This window comes from Lepus europaeus, chromosome 5 (genome assembly GCF_033115175.1).
Source record: "Lepus europaeus isolate LE1 chromosome 5, mLepTim1.pri, whole genome shotgun sequence".
In the NCBI taxonomy this organism is placed as follows: Eukaryota; Metazoa; Chordata; class Mammalia; order Lagomorpha; family Leporidae; genus Lepus; species Lepus europaeus.
In genome coordinates, this window is record NC_084831.1 from 79208673 (window position 1) to 79227050 (window position 18378).

An 18378-nucleotide genomic window follows, 5' to 3' on the forward strand; every position below is an offset into this window, starting at 1 on the left:
ACCAGTAATTTAAAAATCCCCAAATCTCTGAAATAAAAAGATTTTTTTCACAACTCCTTTGATGGTGAAACTTGAGTAAGCCAGGTTACAGTCTCTATCCACCCATTATAAAGCGAACATCTGCAAGTTCTACTGCAGAAACAGTATCATTTAGGGGCTGGCAATGTGGTGCAACAGGTTAAGCCACTGCCTACAATGCCAGTAACCCATGTAGGTGCTGGTTTGAGTCTCAGCTTTTCCATTTCTGCACGTGGTATTTCTTTTTTAATATATTTTTTTCACTATTATGTACCACATTTTAAAAAGTAAATTTTTTTTGTAATTCTGATTGTCATACATTATATTAATTATCTGGCCCAAGAAAATATAACCACAAATTCAGCTAGTATGTCTTCTGTATTCATCTTAATCAATGAATGTCAAACAGTATGACTCTGCCCCCTTCAGGGGCATTTCGCAATATCTGCACACATTTTGTTGTCACACAGGAGTATGGGTTTGTGTGTGCTACTAGCATTTACTGAGTGGAGGCCAGAATGTTGTTAACCTTAAAATGTATACCTTAAAAATGTATAGGACAGTGCATAACAACAAAAAATTATCTGCCTCAAAATGTCAATAGTGTCAAAAAAAGAGAAGCCTTAATCCCAATCAATGATAAAAATGTTGAACAAGAATAAGCAAAATACTGGGACACACTAAAAACAATCTCCACGTGGACTATCATTCAGTTAGCCAGCAACTTAAAGTCTAACCTTCACACGGTTGGGAACTCATCACTGAATCCAGCCATTCAATATTTAGTTAGTAGCAAAAATCATTTTCCACTTAAAAATGGGCAATTTAACAATAAATGGAGTGATTCAGTTATGTGGATTTGATTTATTTTTCACTGAACCAAACCCCAGTATGGCTCTTTGAATGAACATTACCTCATCACACTGATTGGATTAAGTCAAAAACTTTACTTTGGATTATTTTAAACACATGCACAATAGTTTCATCTCACAAGCAACTAAATGAAAGCAAGTTAAGCAAAATAACACTTTGGCCTTTCAAATTAGCAACAATATTTTAAAAAGGTGTTAGTAAAGAGCTATTTAAATAGAGATTTTTCACACCACATGATAGAAATGGAGACGAAAACTAGTATCCCTTGAGTTTATCAGTATTAATAGTTCTACTCTGGAACTGGAGAAACCCAGGAATAAATCACCTAGGTAGCTTAGCTTAAGATCGCATAACTTGGCTGGTGCCGCGGCTCACTTCGCTAATCCTCCGCCTGTGCTTGGGCCCTGTACCTGCATGGGAGACCAGGAGGAAGCACCTGGCTCCTGGCATTGGATTGGCGCAGCGCGCCAGCCATAGTGACCATTTAGGGGGTGAACCAACAAAAGGAAGACCTTTCTCTCTGTCTCCCTCTCACTGTCTAACTCTGCCTGTCCAAAAAAAAAAAACCAAAAAAACAAAACAAAAAAAAACCCACATAACTTGGAAGGGGTTGATCAAAAGTTTGAATTCAGATAGCCTGATTCCAATTTGTATCACTAATCATTCCATTTTACTATCTCTATTATATAGAATTTTTTAAACAACTATTTAAAAGGACCAAAAATGACAAGACAAAATTAAAGGATACAGAGACTGGTTGAAACATTTACAATGAATGTAATAGACCAAAATTTTTAAAACTGCAAGACATGTATAGAGGCATTTCTTAACAAGGAATAAAAATTTCAAGAGTTCAATCTCACTAATAATCAAAGATATTCAATACATTCTGACAATACACAAAGAAAGAAGCCCTCATACTTTTATAATGAGAATAAAAGTGTTACTGTTATTTTTTTAAGGGGCGCTTCTTTCAAAAGTAAAAAGGAACACAGTAATTCTACTTTCTAGGAATTGACCCTATAGCAAAAAGTTATGATAGCACACAAAACAATTTGTTCAAAGATGTTTGCTACAGAATTAATAACTAGAAACTAGAAAATAGTCACAAATATGGGAAGTATTAAATAAATTAGGATACAGTTCTGGTTGGACTACTACTTCATGATACATCTTTAAATGAAAAATCTAGCCACAGAAAAAAAAGTATGTGAATTTATTCATAAAAATAATACTTAATCTGGGGAATTATACAACTTTTTATGTTTTTACTTATAGATTTAATGTCATTCTTTCCCTTATTATTTGTAAATGGAAAAAGTATGATTAGAAGGAAACATTACAAAAGGTAGATAGTGGAATTACAATTATTATTTCCCTTAAAAATTTATGATGAATATATATATAGCTTCTATATATTGATTTCCTCTTCTATGCTAGTTAACTACGTAGGTGAAATAATATAGTTAAAGGCTAAGGAAGCTATCATGAAGTCCATTTTACAAATGTGAAAGAAGCCAACAACTTAATAATGCTCCTTTAGGAAAAAGCTAAGAACATTAAGAAAACCATCCCCAAATCACTGTTAATTCTTGATCAAAAGATTAATGCAAGAACAGCTTGATTTGCCATTTCAGAGACCCGAGGTGTCCAAAATAACAGAAGATACTAATTTCGTTATCAAACTCAGAATACATGCTGAGTGTAATATTCTTGAGAGAAATTTCCATAAACATTCATGTTTATCAATCTATTCATGCATCTAGAGTCATAAAAACACTACACTTGAGACTAAATGCTTTTTAGTACCAAAACTAATCTCAGATGATAATCAGTGAATGATTTCCATCATAAAACAGGAACATATAATTGAGAAGGTACATAACAGTCACCCTAAATTTCAAATAAATTATTTCAATTTCTAAATATATCAGTTTCAAAATACACAAAGGAATCATCTTGTACTTGATAAATGAAAGGATTATTTTACTTACAGAAGCCATTGAGGAAAAGGGAAAATCATTATTGAAAATATTTATTTAAACACATAAAATAAATGGAAAATATCATTTTCTAATTATATAACATATTCTGAAAAGACAGAAGTTTTATTAGAATAATCATAATTCTGATAGCTGTTTTTTCTATGTTTGGATAGTAAAACTGTGAAAGAACCTTAGAGTTTATCTAGCCCAACCAATAGCTCACAAAGATGAGGTTCAGAGAAATAAAGTAATTTGATCAAGGTCCCATAATTACTAAGAGGTTGAAGAGCAAAAAGACTCCCTTAAATCTTCCGATTCTACACCTACAATCTTGATTTTGGAAAGATATTATCCAATAATTTAGTTGGCTAATCATAATACACTCCTTTGGGATTCAATGGACATTATTTGCTGGACCCCCAAGGATTCCAAAATTCATGGATGCTTTAGTCTCTTATATAACCTATGCTTATCTTTTGGAATACTTTAAAACATCTGTAGATTACTTATAATTAATGCTATATGAATAGCTGTTATACTGTGTTGTTTAGAAAATGACAAGGGAAGAGAGAGTCAAGATGGTGGAATAGGGAGGGAACTTACTGCTCTAGTCTAGGGGAAGACTGTTTAAAAAAAAAAAAAGTGGAGAGACCACAGTCACACGTAAGAGTTAGAGAGAAAATGGCAGAGGAAACTCCAAAAAATTTAGAGGGGCACTGTGGACCTACATGGAGTGGGTGGACGTGCACAACTCAGGACCCCAGCAGCTGAGAGCCTCAGCACCAGCTGTGGAGTGAGGTGAAACAGACTGAAGTAGCCTAAGCCACTGGAAATAAAGCTGCAGGAAGAGCCTGGCAGGGGTCCGGCTTGGAGCACTATGGGTGACAGTGTACCTGCTAACCTAGAAAAAAAAGGGGGTACATTTCCCTTTCCACAGCATTAGCATCCTGTAACTAGCCAAGAGAGGGCATGTGCCATTTTTGGATATATACAACCAGTTGTGCCAGCTCCTGTTTGCACACCCACCAACTGACAGGAGATGCCTAAGTCTGGCTGGGAGAACTGACAGAGGGCTGGGAGCTCGTGACTGTGGGAGCCTTGTGTGCTGGGACTATGAAAGCACTGTGGCTGTGTGGGAGAGCACAGGGTGTGGCCCAGGTTTTGGACAGTCACTGTTGGCGGCTCTACATGCTTGGAGCTTCCTTATTACCTGGTGAGGGTCACTGCAGCAGGATCTATGATCATACTGAGGGCTACACAAATCCTTTGTGTGGTTCTTGTGACAGCATGGATGAAAACTGTAACCACTGGGGCTAGCGCCCAGGTATTGGTCTCCTTTGAGGAGAGGAGGTGGTGTGAGACTATGCCAACAGAGCTGAGGAAGCCTCCCCTCTGCTAAAAGGAAAAAAAAAAAAAAGATTCACCATGCCCAACTTGGGTGTCAAAATGGACAACTCCCCTCACCTTGAAGCACTGAACAGAGCTCCATGACCACACCCAGCACAGCCTCTGGGTATTCACTGAAACAACAGACATTGTACTGTAAGCCACAGAGGCATAGTTCAAAGATGAAAGCCATCACAGGAAAAAAAAAAAAAAAAAAACAAGAATCACCACAAATGCCTAATAATACATGTAACAATTCAAGAAACAAGAATAAGGAAGACAATATGATGTGCTCAAAACATCAAAACACTTCAATACTAGAATATGAAGATGAGGAAACCGAGGAAATGCCAGAAACAGAATTCAAAAAAATTGATTGTAGAATTAATCAGAAGCAAATTCATGAACTAAAGAAATCTGTACATGACACGAATGAAAATTTTCCCACGAAATTGAGATTTTAAAGAGAAATCAAAATGAAATATTGGAAATGAAGAATTCAATAGAACAAAGAAAAATGCAGTGGAAAGCCTTAACTACAGACTTGGTGAGGCAGAAGAAAGAATATCTGAGTTAAAGACAAATCTGGAAATTTTACAATCAGACCCAAAAAAAGAAGAAATTAGAAACTAAAAACAGTGGTAGAGATCTATAGGATAATATCAACCCAACATATAGGTCTTAGGAGTTCCTGTAGGCAAGGAGAGAAAGAATGGACTAGAAGGCCTTTTTAGTGAAATAATTACAGAAAACTTTCCCAAATTGGAGAAAAAAAGGGACGTCCAAGTATAGGAAGCATGTAGAACTACTAACAGACATGACCAGAAAAGATCTTCACCATGAAACACTGTAGTCAAACTCTCCACAGTAAAACATAAAGAAAAGATTCTAAAGTGTGCACGAGAGAAATGCCAGATTACTTTCAGAGGATCTCCAATTAAATTCACAGATAACTTCTCATCAGAAACCCTACAGGCTAGGAGAAACGGGCAGGATATAGTCCAAGTCTTAAGAGAAAAAAAATGTCAACCCAGAATACTGTACCCTGAAAACCTCTCATTTACAAATGAAGGTGAAATAAAGACCTTCCATAACAAACAGAAAATGAAGGAATTTGTCACCACCCACCCAGCTTTACAAAAGATGCTTAAGGACATGTTACACAGAGAAACACAGAAACATGATCGTCACCATGAAAGAAAGCAAAGGTGGCCGGTGCCATGGCTCAACTGGCTAATCCTCCATCTGCGGCGCCGGCGTGCCGGGTACTAGTCCCGGTTGCTCCTCTTCCGGTCCAGCTCTCTGCTGTGGCCTGGGAAGGCAGTGGAGAATGGCCCAAGTGCTTGGGCCCCTGCACCTGCATGGGAGACCAGGAGGAAGCACCTAGCTCCTGGCTTCGGATGGGCACAGCGCCGGCCCTGGCGGCCATTAGGGGAGTGAACCAACGGAAGGAAGACCTTTCTCTCTGTCTCTGTCTAACTCTGCCTGTCAAAAAAAAAAAGCAAAGGTAAAAAAATCTCACAGAAGTACAAAGGAAATCCAAAGCAAACAATAGGAATACTTAGGGGAAAATGGCAGGCCCAAGTCATTATGTATCAATAGTCACCTTGAATGTAAATGCCCCCAACTCTCCAGGAAAAAGATACATACTGGCTGAATGGATTAAAAAACAAAACCCATCTATTTTCTGCCTAAAAGAAACATAGCTCATCAACAAAGATACCCACAGACTGAAACTGAAAAGATGGAAATCCATGCTACCAGAAACCAAAACAGCTGATGTAGCCATTCTAATATCAGACAAAATAGACTTTAACAAGAAAACTATTAAAATAGACAAAGAAGGCCACTATGTAATGATTACGGGAATCAATTTAACAGGAATATGTGATTATTATAAATATATATGCACCTAATTACAGGGCACCTAGATATTTAAAACAAATGTTAATGGATCTAAAGGGAGATATAGACTCCAATATTACAGTATAGGGGACTTCAATACTCCATTTTCAGTAATGGACAGATTAACTAGACAGAAAATCAACAAAGAAACAGAGTTAATCGACACTATGGACCAAAAGAACCTAACAGGTATCTATAGAAATTTTCATCCTACAGATGCAGAATACGCATTCTTCTCACCAGTGCATGGAACTTTCTCTAGGGTAGACCACATACTAGGCCATAAAGCAAGTCTCAGAATATTCAAAAAAAAAATCAAAATCACACCATGTATCTTCTCTGACCTCAATGGAATGAAGATAGAAATCAACAGTGAACCAACGGAAAAGGAAGACCTTTCTCTCTCTCTAACTCTGCCTGTCAAAAAATAAATAAATAAATAAATAAATAAAAATAAAAAAAATTAAAGAAAGGAAGAGAGACAATTAAAAAAAATGGAAAAATCTTCCATGTTTATGGTTTGGAAGAATTAATATCATCAAAATGTCCACATTACCAAGAGCAATTTACAGATTCAATGCGAGACCAAGGACATTCTTCTAAAGATATAGAAAAAATGATGCTGAAATTCAAATGAAACACAGGAGACCCCGAATAGCTAAAGCAATGGTATACAACAAAAACAAAGCTGGAAGCAACACAATATCAGATTTAAAAGATAAACTACAGGGCAGTTATAATCAAAACAGCCTGGTACTGTACAAAAGCAGATGGACAGACGAATGAAACAGAATAGAAATGCCAGAAATCAATTTGTGCATCTACAAACAAGTTATCGTTGACAAATGTAGGAAGGATGATATAAGCTGAACTGTTCCAACTTTTTTTGTTGTTGTTGTTGACAGGCAGAGTGGACAGTAAGAGAGAGACAGAGAGAAAGGTCTTCCTTTTGCCGTTGGTTCACCCTCCAATGGCCGCTGTGGTAGGCGCACTGCAGCCGGCGCACCGCGCTGTTCCGATGGCAGGAGCCAGGTGCTTATCCTGGTCTCCCATGGGGTGCAGGGCCCAAGAACTTGGGCCATCCTCCACTGCACTCCTGGGCCACAGCAGAGAGCTGGCCTGGAAGAGGGGCAACCGGGACAGAGCCGGCGCCCCGACTGGGACTAGAACCCGGTGTGCCGGCGCCGCAAGGCGGAGGATTAGCCTAGTGAGCCGCGGCGCCGGCCTGAACTGTTCCAACTTAAACTCACCACTTTATCAATAAAGTCCCTCAAATATTCTCATGGTATCCTAATTCTCAGAAACAGTTTATTTCCAATGGACAAATTTCAGTGTTCTAGAGCAATGCTACTCAAAGCATGTTTTCCAAACAATTGGTATCACTGAGGAGTTTTTACAAACTCCAATTCATGCCTACTAAAATTAAATCACAACAAGCACATGTCATAAGACACCTGATGATTTTCTGTTAACATTATTAACACACTCATAAAATGCAAGCCCAAAATTTTATGAGTCACGTGACATGCAATTACCACAGTTATCTTGTAAATCTAGAGATCATGCATTGGATAGCAATATTCTCTAACAAACCAAGCCTTAAAGGAAATGCCTGTCAAATCAGAACTGATACACTAAAAAAGAATCTAGAAACTTACTTTTTATCAAAGAATGTTGAATTCTCTTTCCTCTTGGTAAATCCATTGGGTAAAAGTTTTAGATTAATACCTTGCCTTCGGGCACGATTTTTCAAAAAGTACATCTGCCAAACAATTGGAAATTTAAAATTTAAAACACTTTAAATGTCAGAAGTAATACAATGTTCAAAACCATTACTTACCATGTTTCACACACATACACAGATACATGTACATACACATATACATGTGTCTCCCACTGCCTCTCAAATAAAAATTAAAAAAAAAAAACCTCATTCACATTACACCAACAGATAATAAAAAATTTAAAAGATGCCCAGTTAAAACAGCAGCAAAAATTAAGTGCTCAGGAAGAATTCTAACAAACACATGTAAGACATTTACTGAGAAAATTACACACAAAGAGATGTTAAAGGAAACCCGAACAAATGCAAACAGCACTGAATAGCTATACTCTCACCAATGAGTAAAATAGGGGGACTAACAAATTTCAGTTAAAAAACTACAATTAGAGAGGACAGAGAGAGGTTGGTGATGGGTACAAAAACACAGTAACATAGGTGGAAGAAGTTCTAGTGTTTTATTGCTCAGTGGGATAACTAGTTAACAATAATTTACTGTAGGTTTCCAAATAGCTAGAAGGATTGATTTTGAATGGTCCTAATAGAAAATGTTTGAGAAGTTGGGTATATAAATTACTGGGTTTTGATCATTACTCATTGTATATGTGTATCTAAACAACACACTATATCCTATAAATATGTAGAATTATTATGTGTCATTTAAATTTATTTAATTTGCATACGAAAACCACTACAATAAAGTATAGATAAGTAAACCAACAGAACGGAATAGACAGACCTGATTCTGTCCCAAGCATCCGAATGCTTGATATATGACAAAGGTGGTCCTGCAGAGCAGTAAAGAAAGGATGAACTTTGAAATATTAGTGTGAAGAACTGGATTATCCTTATGGAAAGTCAAGGGGACTTCTACTTTACAAGATCAACTGCAGGCAGTTTAAAGGACATACATGTGAAATATAATACTATATGCTTTCAGAAAATAATTACAGGAGAATATCTTCATAACTTCAAAATAGGGAAGAATTTCTTTATAAACACATATAACTATTAACTTTAAGAAAACAAATGATAAATTTGGCTTATTAAATTTTTTTTTTTGACAGGCAGAGTGCACAGTGAGAGAGAGACAGACAGAGAGAAAGGTCTTCCTTTGGCGTTGGTTCACCCTTCAATGGCCACTGCGGCCAGCATGCTGCACCGCGCTGATCCGATGGCGGGAGCCAGGTGCTTCTCCTGGTCTCCCATGGGGTGCAGGGCCCAAGCACTTGGGCCGTCCTCCACTGCACTCCTGGGCCACAACAGAGAGCTGGCCTAGAAGAGGGGCAACCGGGATAGAATCCGGCGCCCCGACCGGGACTAGAACCCGGTGTGCCGGCGCCGCAAGGCGGAGGATTAGCCTGTTGAGCCACTGCGCCGGCGGCTTATTAAAATTTAATAATATTTTTCTCCAAAGACACTATAGAGTGAAAAAGTAAGCCACAGAAAGAAGACACCTGTAACATATGATCAGTTATTAACTAGGATCCAAGAAATACAAAGATTTTTATAAACCAGCAGGGTAAAGAAAGTTAACAAATGAAAAGATGAGCAAAAGACTTGAACAGGCATGCCACAAAAGAGGAAGTCCATAGAAATAAGTAAAATGTTTGAAGAGTGTTTAACCATTCCCAGAATCAGACGGCAAAGTTAAGGAGCCAACATGGCCATCAGCATCACATATGAGCACCAGTTAAGAGTCCTGGCTGCTCCACTTTCCCCCTAGCTCCTTGCTAATGCACCTGGGAAGGCAGTGGGAAATGGCTCAAGTAATTAGGCCCCTGCTACCCACATGGGAGACCTGGATGGAGTCCCCAGCTCCTAGCTTTTGGCCTGGCCCAGACCCTGCTGTTGTGGTCATTGGGGAGCAAACTAGCAGATGAAGATATTCCTTACTCCCTATAATTCTAAAAACCAAAAGGCTTGTGGAAATTTTAAATCACAAAAAATTACATAGTCATCAGACTGACAAAAGTTCTGACTAAAAAGTATTAGAGAGAATGTGACAATACATACATTTACACACTTCTGGTGGGGGTGCAAACTGGTATAACCATTTTAGAAAAGGACTTGATGTCAATTAGACAAACTGAAGATGAAGGTATGAATACTCCACACAAAGAAATTCCTCACCCAGGGCCGGCGCCGTAGCTCAACAGCTAATCCTCTGCCTTGCAGTGCCGGCACACCGGGTTCTAGTCCCGGTCGGGGCACCGGATTCTGTCCTGGTTGCCCCTCTTCCAGGCCAGCTCTCTGCTGTGGCCCAGGAGTGCAGTGGAGGACGGCCCAAGTGCTTGGGCCCTGCACCCCATGGGAGACCAGGAGAAGCACCTGGCTCCTGCCATCAGATCAGCGCGGTGCAGCGTGCTGGCCGCAGCGGCCATTGGAGGGTGAACCAACGGCAAAGGAAGACCTTTCTCTCTGTCTCTCTCTCTCACTGTCCACTCTGCCTGTCAAAAAGTTAAAAAAAAAAAAAAAAAAGAATAAAAAGAAATTCCTCACCCAAGTACAAATACCAGGAAAAAACATGTGCACATGTAAACTGTAATTCTTTCTTTTTTTTTTTTTTTAAGATTTTTTTATTTGGGGCTGTCTCTGTGGCGCAGTGGGTTAACACCCTGGCCTGAAGTGCTGGCATCCCATATGGGCGCCGGTTCGAGACCTGGCTGTTCCTCTTCCAATCCAGCTCTCTGCTATGGCTTGGGAAAGCAGTAGAAGATGGCCCAAGTGCTTGGGACCCTGCACCTGCGTGGGAGACCCAGAAGAAGCTCCTGGCTCCTGGCTTCGGATCCGCCCAGCTCCGGCCATTACAGCCAATTGGGGAGTAAACCAGTGGATGGAAGACTCTTCTTTCTCTCTCTCCTCTCTCTGTAACTCTGACCTTCAAATAAATAAATAAACCTTTTTTTTTTAAAGAGATTTTTTTTTTAAAAGAGAGATTTTTTTAAAGAGAAGAGAGGCAGAGAGAGAGAGAGAGATCTTCAATCTGCTGGCTCACTCCCCAATTGGCTGCAACAGTCAGAACAGAGCTGATCCAAAGCCAGGAGCCAGGAGCTTCTTCTGGGTCTCCCACGCAATTATAGGGGCCCAAGGACTTGGGCCATCTTCCACTGCTTTCCCAGGCCATAGCAGAGAGCTGTGTGGGAAGTAGAGCAGCCAGGATTCGAACCAGCACCCATATGGGATGCCAGCACTGCAGGCGGTAGCTTTATCCACTACACCACTGCACCAGCCCCCACAAACTGTAATTCAAAAGCACAAGTGTTCATAGTAGTATAGTTTCTAAATTTTTTGTCATTAAAGAGAAAACAAAAGTCCAAGAACAAAAGAATGGACACATAAACTGGGGCATGAACCTAAGAGACAACATTCAGAAATGAAAAGAGATGAAGGAAGAGCACAAGAAATTGGCAGGCAACTTTTTGGAAAGCTGGTTATGGTCTAATTCTACACATGGGTAGATATAAACATGGTCACTTTATAATTATTCATTAAACTGTATTTCTAATTCATGATTTTTTACATGTATGCTTATTTCATAATCAAAAATTAATTTGTCTTCAGGTAGAATTTTAATTATAACTAATTAAACTTGAGAAAAAATAGTCGATCAACAGTAGTTTCAAGATATGTGTAATGTCAGAGCTGGCGATGCGGTGTAGCAGGTTAAGCATCCCCCTGTGGCACTGGCATTCATATGGATGCTGGTTCCTGTCCCAGTGCTCCTCTTCTGATCCAGCTCTCTGCTATGGCCTGGGAAAGCAGTAGAAGATGGCTCAAGTGCTTGGGCCCCTGCACCCGTATTGGAGACCAGAAGCAGCTCCTGGCTCCTGGCTTCAGATAGTCTCAGCTTTGGCCATTGTGGTCACTTAGGGAGTGAACCAGTGGATGGTATGCAACTCTGCCTCTCAAATAAAATCTCTACAAAATATGGGTAATGTCATATCTGTAAGTAAGTTATTTAACTGATATTAAAATTATTCAATACTAAAATGTTCTGAAAAATGAACATAATTATGTGATGTGATTTAAGACAGAAATAACAAAGATTTAGAACAATATTACTTGGGAAAACATTTCAGATTTTACAAAGTGCTTAAGGAATGAAAAGGGGATGCAAGAGTATGAAAATCAAATTTATCAGAACAATAAGTCCTGCTAGCACTTCCTTCAAAACTGGACTCGAATCACTTGTTAATAACCAAAACTTTCCATTTTTCCTTAGACTGCATTCGGAACACCCTGGTTTCCCTAACTCCCTGCTCCATATGCTCTTCCTTCCTTACTTCAGTCACTCTGCCCCTCTTTTAATTCCCTGAACAAACCAACCTTGTTTCACAGATGCTTACTTTTGCATTCATCTCTACCTTAACAGTCTGCCTCAAGTCAGTCACATGACCACCTCTTTCCTAGCATTCAGATCACTATGGAAATCTCTCTCAGTGCTTTTGCTGACCACTGTATTGAAAATAGTACTTTGATTATCTTCCAACAAATAGCATTTTCATTATCTTTAATCTCATGAACTATATATTTTATAAGCATTTAACTTCTCTGAAATTACATTTGTTTCTCTATTCACCTTCTGTCTCTCCCACTCATTTCTTCTCTGTCCCAGTATAATATAAATTCTATAATATTTTTGGTTACTACTGTAGCCCTAGTAACTATAATAGCTCAAACCACAGCAGTCACTTAATATACTTATTAAGGGGGAAAAAATGAAAGTGGAAGAAAATATAACTGGAAGAAATTAGGATACTTACATGTTTATTGCTTATTGGTCTTTTTAAGAAAATATCTCTAGAAATATGGTCTGCTGTTCTTGCCACATCTTCCAAAAATCTATAATCTAAAATTTCAATTAGAAATTTTAATTAGAAAATAAACAAATGACATCTACTAGTGACGGGTAGACATCAACCTGCTACATATATATATATATATATATACATTTAAGATGGCTTACCACTTAGTAGATTCATTTCAGTAAACTGTTGTATGGAAACATATGCAGTTTTATTTCTAACTCCATTACATGTCAGTTCCACTTTATGTTTCTTTACACAGGGCAAACTGAAGAAACAAAGAGGAAGTGCTTTTATATTTTGAAGCAAGAAAGACACAGGTAAAGGCACAGGTAATAAGGAAAGAAGTGACATACATACCTGCAGGAGTATCGCATACAACGTGGACATCTGTACTTTGCTTCTTCTGTACCACAAGTTTCACACCTATAAAAGTTCACACAGAACTTACTGACTTATTAAACATTAATTCTACTTACCTACTTATAAACTTTGAATGCGGATTCAAATGTTACAATTTCTAGTTATATAATGAATAAAGTAAAAGTAATCTGATAAGATACTAAATACCTTTCAGTTTGAAAATCCTAGAAACTGTGTCCAAATAACCACTACAATTATAATGTTAATGACACATAATTCAAAAAAATGTGTTTTGATTTTTTTTTTCCTACATTAATCAGAGATGGGATTATTCACTAGTATTTTAACTTGTAATTCCTGGCAATCTAATAGTAAGTGTGTGCCAGAGGTCCAAACTATGGGCTATGTTTTTATATTTTAAAAGCACACACACAAGAAATAGAATGCAGTAGTAGACCCAGTCAAATTTAGAAGGTAGCTGTAGCATCTTTTTTCCTCAACTCCAATCCTAACCTAGGATGGGAATCAAAATAATCTAGAAATGCTACTACCCATCAGTTATTGTCACCTGCTCTTCTAGAAGTTCTGAATGCTGACCACATAACTACATTTCTTCTATTTGGCCCACGGTGTTCTAGACAGCAATGTTCCCAAGAATCTGACGATTACTGATTTCCCATGTTGTCACATGATCACACGTTCACCATACCCATATAGAAGCTTGACAGCTGAGTTCAACTGCATTTTGGTCTAATTTTAACATAGCCCACTTTGTCACTGTTGGCTTTATTAGACTCCCTCGTCTCAGTTCTCTCACAAAAAAATAAGGAGTCAAGAACGTTATTAAGTTAGCAGATCTGGCTCCAAAGGGTCTTCTGGTCCCCAGAGTTTTTACTTCCTAACTTGGTCACGACTCATTAGGCACTGCCACTGGATCTCCTGGCTGGCAACACCTCTCCCTTTCCAACCCCTTCCCTCCTGGAATCGACTCAGACTCCGGGAAACCAAACTTGCGCCTACTGTTCCTTACTCCACCTTCTGCGGATGGTGGGTTCCTTCACTCTGGGCAACACAGGACTCCACAGCTCTACTGCCTCAACGGGTTTTCCCGCTGCCCTACCTCGACATGGCCAGCTTCCGCTTGCAGCCCACCGGGGCGTTCACCTGCGGCTCTTCGTTCACCTTTGAGTCATCCGTCACTTCTTTCTCCAGGAAATCCTTCTCTTCTTTCACATGCTCCCCGTCGACCACCTCCTCCTCTTTTACGCTGGACCCAACACACATCTCCTCTTTTATCTCCAACGTGGCCTCCCTCTCTCCCTTCACTTCCGGCCAGTCTATCTTCTCTTCCTTCACCTCTAGTTCATCCACCTTCTCTTTTTTCACCAACAAACTGTGGTTTTCCACCTCCTGCTTCACCTCCAATACGCCTGCTTTCTCATCCTCCGCCTCCTGCTTTACCCCCTGGCCACCCGTCACGCCTTCTTCTGCATCCGACCAGTCCATCATTTCTTGCTTCACAACCGTCAAGTCCATTCGCATTTCCTCTGCCCTTTGCCCACCCCCCTCCTCTTCATCCTCTGTCTTCCTCACTTCTGTCAGTCCATCTGGCATCCCAGGTAAGTCCCTGGCTCTCTCCCTACCTGACTCCGGACAGAGCCGCGCCCCCTCAGCTACCCTCTGGAGACCTCCTTCCGAGGTCCCTCCACTTTCCGCAGCGAACTCCATCAGCTCACGGCCGCCGGCCTCCGCCGTCACTCCGTCTTGCAATGTGGGCGCTCCACGCGAGCAGCAAGAATTACCAGCTGCCAACACAGAAACCTTCCCACGTGCGTACCACACCGGCACGCAGAAGCCGAAAACGCCTGTGATTTACATCTCCGGGACCGCCGTAAAACCACGCTTCCGCACTTCGCCACTTTACGACTTTTAGCGCTCTTTACGGCTCTGCGGCGGTCCTTCCCGGATCCTCTGAGCGGGCGGGCAAGAGGCCACGCCCCGTGGGACTCCCGCCTCTGGGGCGGGGCTTCGGTGCACGCTGGAGCCGGTGGGTAGCGGGCCTGCACTCCGCTTCCCCAGTGCGAAGCTTGACGTTCTCGGCATAAGGAGAGGGAATCTGAACGCTTGCAGTCGTGAAATGTGAAGCCCCACCCTAATCTGTATCAGCAGTTAAATCCAATCTATAAAAATAGAGGACACGCAAAGTTACACCTTTCCAAGCCTCAGTCTCTTCAGTGCCAAGGTTGGTATTGCAGCCTTCCTAATGCTCCCGCGAAGATGAAGTCATGCGTGAGAACCAGCTAGCAGTGATTTAACACAAACTCAGTATGTGGTGGTCGATATTACTAGGAATCGTGATAGGTTTCAGATAGAAGGGACGCTGAGTTTGATTCTTTCAACACTTTAAACAGCCCTCATATCTGTTCCCCAGTGCCAATATTCTATAGGTTCACTGAAAGAACACTTTATATTATTTTTAAAGATTTATTTAATTTATTTTTATTTATTTGAAAGAGTTACAGAGAGAGGTAGAGACACAGAAGAGAGGTCTTCCATCCGCTGATTCACTCCCCAGATGGCTGCAACAGCCTGCACTTCACTGATCCAAAGCCAGGAGCCAGGAGCTTCCCTTGGGTCTCCCACGCGGGTGCAGGGGCCCAAGGACTTGGGCCATCTTCTACTGCTTTCTCAGGCCACAGCAGAGATCTGGATTGGCAGAGGAGCAGCCCAGACTAGAACCGGCACCCATATGGGATGCCAGTGCTTCAGTCCAGGGCTTTAACCCAATGCGCCACAGCGCTGGCCCCTATGTGTATATTTAAAGAGTAGGACAAAATTCCAATGCCTAGGCGTAAAACTAAACATATATATACTCACACAAAAACCAAAACCACCCTTACATCTTTTTTTAGTACTTCTAAAAATTACCATTATTAATTGCTGGCATTAAGCACTCTTAGCTAATGTTTGCTTAGTGTCTGTGAGATACATATTTACCTTGCTGCATGAGTAACTTTAAAAATAATGGTTTCTTAAGTGCACTGCTTTGTGCTACCCTATCAGACTCTTATTCCTTTGCAGGGCATTTACACATTAGGGAATAGGATTTTTTTTTATTTGTTTTTATTTTGTTTGAAAAGTAGAGGGACAGAGATCTTCAGTCTGTTTTTTCCCCCAAAATGTCTGCAACAACCAGGGACGGCCAGGCTGAAGTCAGGAGCATGGAACTCAATCTGGGTCTCCCGTGTGAGCTTGTACCATCATCTGCTGCCTCCTGGGCTGCATTGCAGGAAGCTGGAGTGGAAGCAGAGGACCTGGAATCAACAAGGCAGTCTGATATAGGATGCAAATGTCCTAAGTGGCGATTTCCAGCTGCACCAAATAGAAGGAAGGTAGTTTTGAAGTCTTAGTTGGGGCACTGGACAGAGCACTGAAATAAGTTTGGAGAGTTTAGTTGATGAACAGTATTCCATTGTGTGAGTATACTATGTTTGGTCACTCATGTGATAGACATTTAGATCATTTCCAGTTGGGCTATTATGAATAACTGTGCTTCTGCATTCATAGGCAAGTCTTTATGTGGACATGTTTTCTCTGTCCTTAAGCAGATACTTAGGATGGAGTTGTTGGGTCATATTGTAAGTTTTAAGAATGGGCAAGTTGTTTTTGAAAATAGCTCTGCTGGGACAGACATTTGGCACAACAGTTCACACTATGCATCGCAAGAGGCAGCAAGTGATGGCTCAAGTTCCTGGGTCCCTGCCACCTATGTGAAAAAGATTGAGTTTTGGGCTCCTGACTGTGGCCTGACCAGACCCTGGATGCTATGGGCATTTGGGAATAGACCAGCAGATAGAGGATCTTCCTGTCTCTCTCTCTCTCCTCTGCCTTTTAAATAAATAAAAATAAAATAAAAATTATTAAAAGGTTTGCAAGTAGCTATACTGTTTTACATTTCCACTGGCTAAAGATTCCAGCTCCTCCACATCCTTGCCAACACTTGAAATTGTCAGTTTTTTTTTATTATCAGTGTGTAGTGGTATCTTATTGTAAATTTAATTTGCATTTCATTAATGACTACTGATGTTGAGCATCTGTCCATATACTAACTGATCATTCATATATTTTCTTTAATGAAACATCAATTCAAATTTCTTGCCCATTTTAGTGAGCTTATTGATCTTTTTCTAAAATTATTTACTTATTTACTTTATTGAAAGACAGAGAGAGGGAGAGAGGAGGGAGAATATGTCATGTGCTGGTTCATTCCCCACATGTCTACAACAGCCAGGGCTGAGCCAAGCTGAACATAAGAGCTGGGACTAAATCTGGATCTCCCACATGAATGACAGGGACCAACTACTTGAGCCATTATGACTTTCCCCTAGGGTATGTGTTAGCAGGAAGCTGGAACTGGAAGCAGAACTGAGACTTAAACCCAGGCACTCCAATATGGGACATGGGTGTCCCAAGCAGTGTCTTGACTGTGGCACTGGATGCCTGCCCCTATTTCCCTTTTTATTATCAAATTGCATTCATAGTAGTTCTTTATATATTATGAATACAAATCAGTTGCCAAGGTGTTTCTCCGTGATTCTCCACCTAATATTCATATTACTATATAGAATATTCATACAGTATTACAAGTGTTCCAGGACTGGTGTATGTTACTGAAAGCATATAGACAGAAGAAATATTATGTCATCTCCAAAATTAGGTTTGGAAAAAAAAGGCTGCGCTTTCAGTCTTAGACACTGGCTCTTTTGTTTTCTTTGTTAGACCCCTCAGTCTTGGGGAAGCAAGCTGCCAAGTTGTGAGAAATCTTGTAGTTCCATGTCGTAGGAAGCTGAAGTTTTTGACTGTTATTGAGTTGTGTCCCTGCAAAATTCAGAATGTAGTTATATTTGGAGGTAGGGCACTTAAAGAAGTGATAAAGCTAAAATGAGGCTGTTAGGCTGGCCCTAATCCAGTCTGAGTGGTACCCATTTAGAAAAGGCAATTTGGATGCAACAAGAGGCACCATGGATGTGCACACTGGGAAGGGACCATGTGGAGGTTCAGGGAGAAGGTGCCTCTGTGTGCCCTCAAGAGAGGCCCCAGAAGCAAAACAACAAATCTGCTGACATCTTCGTCTTGGACGTCTAGCTCACTGAACTATGAGAAATTAAATTTTTGTAGTGTAAGCCATTCAGTGTGTTCTATTTTATTATAGCAGCCCGCAAAAGCTAATATACTGGCCAGCAACTAGCAAGTAACCGAG

At 40.3% G+C, this 18378-nt stretch overlaps 1 protein-coding gene across 2 annotated transcripts in view; it reads right to left on the bottom strand.

The window, feature by feature from the left end:
• The window catches only part of ZNHIT6 (zinc finger HIT-type containing 6), a 109475-nt gene extending 94419 nt beyond the window's left edge, over positions 1–15056 (bottom strand). Inside the window, exons 1-5 of one of the 2 annotated variants that reach the window (XM_062191648.1) lie at positions 14239–15056; positions 13116–13181; positions 12917–13023; positions 12714–12799; positions 7826–7929 (exon numbers count right to left, since the gene is read on the bottom strand). In XM_062191648.1, coding sequence (XP_062047632.1) covers positions 7826–7929; positions 12714–12799; positions 12917–13023; positions 13116–13181; positions 14239–14846 — 971 coding nt within the window. In that variant the 5' untranslated portion in view covers positions 14847–15056. The remainder of the gene's footprint in view (positions 1–7825; positions 7930–12713; positions 12800–12916; positions 13024–13115; positions 13182–14238) is intronic. The other variant, XM_062191647.1, reaches the window with a different exon arrangement.
• Between the last annotated feature and the right edge of the window lie 3322 nt (positions 15057–18378).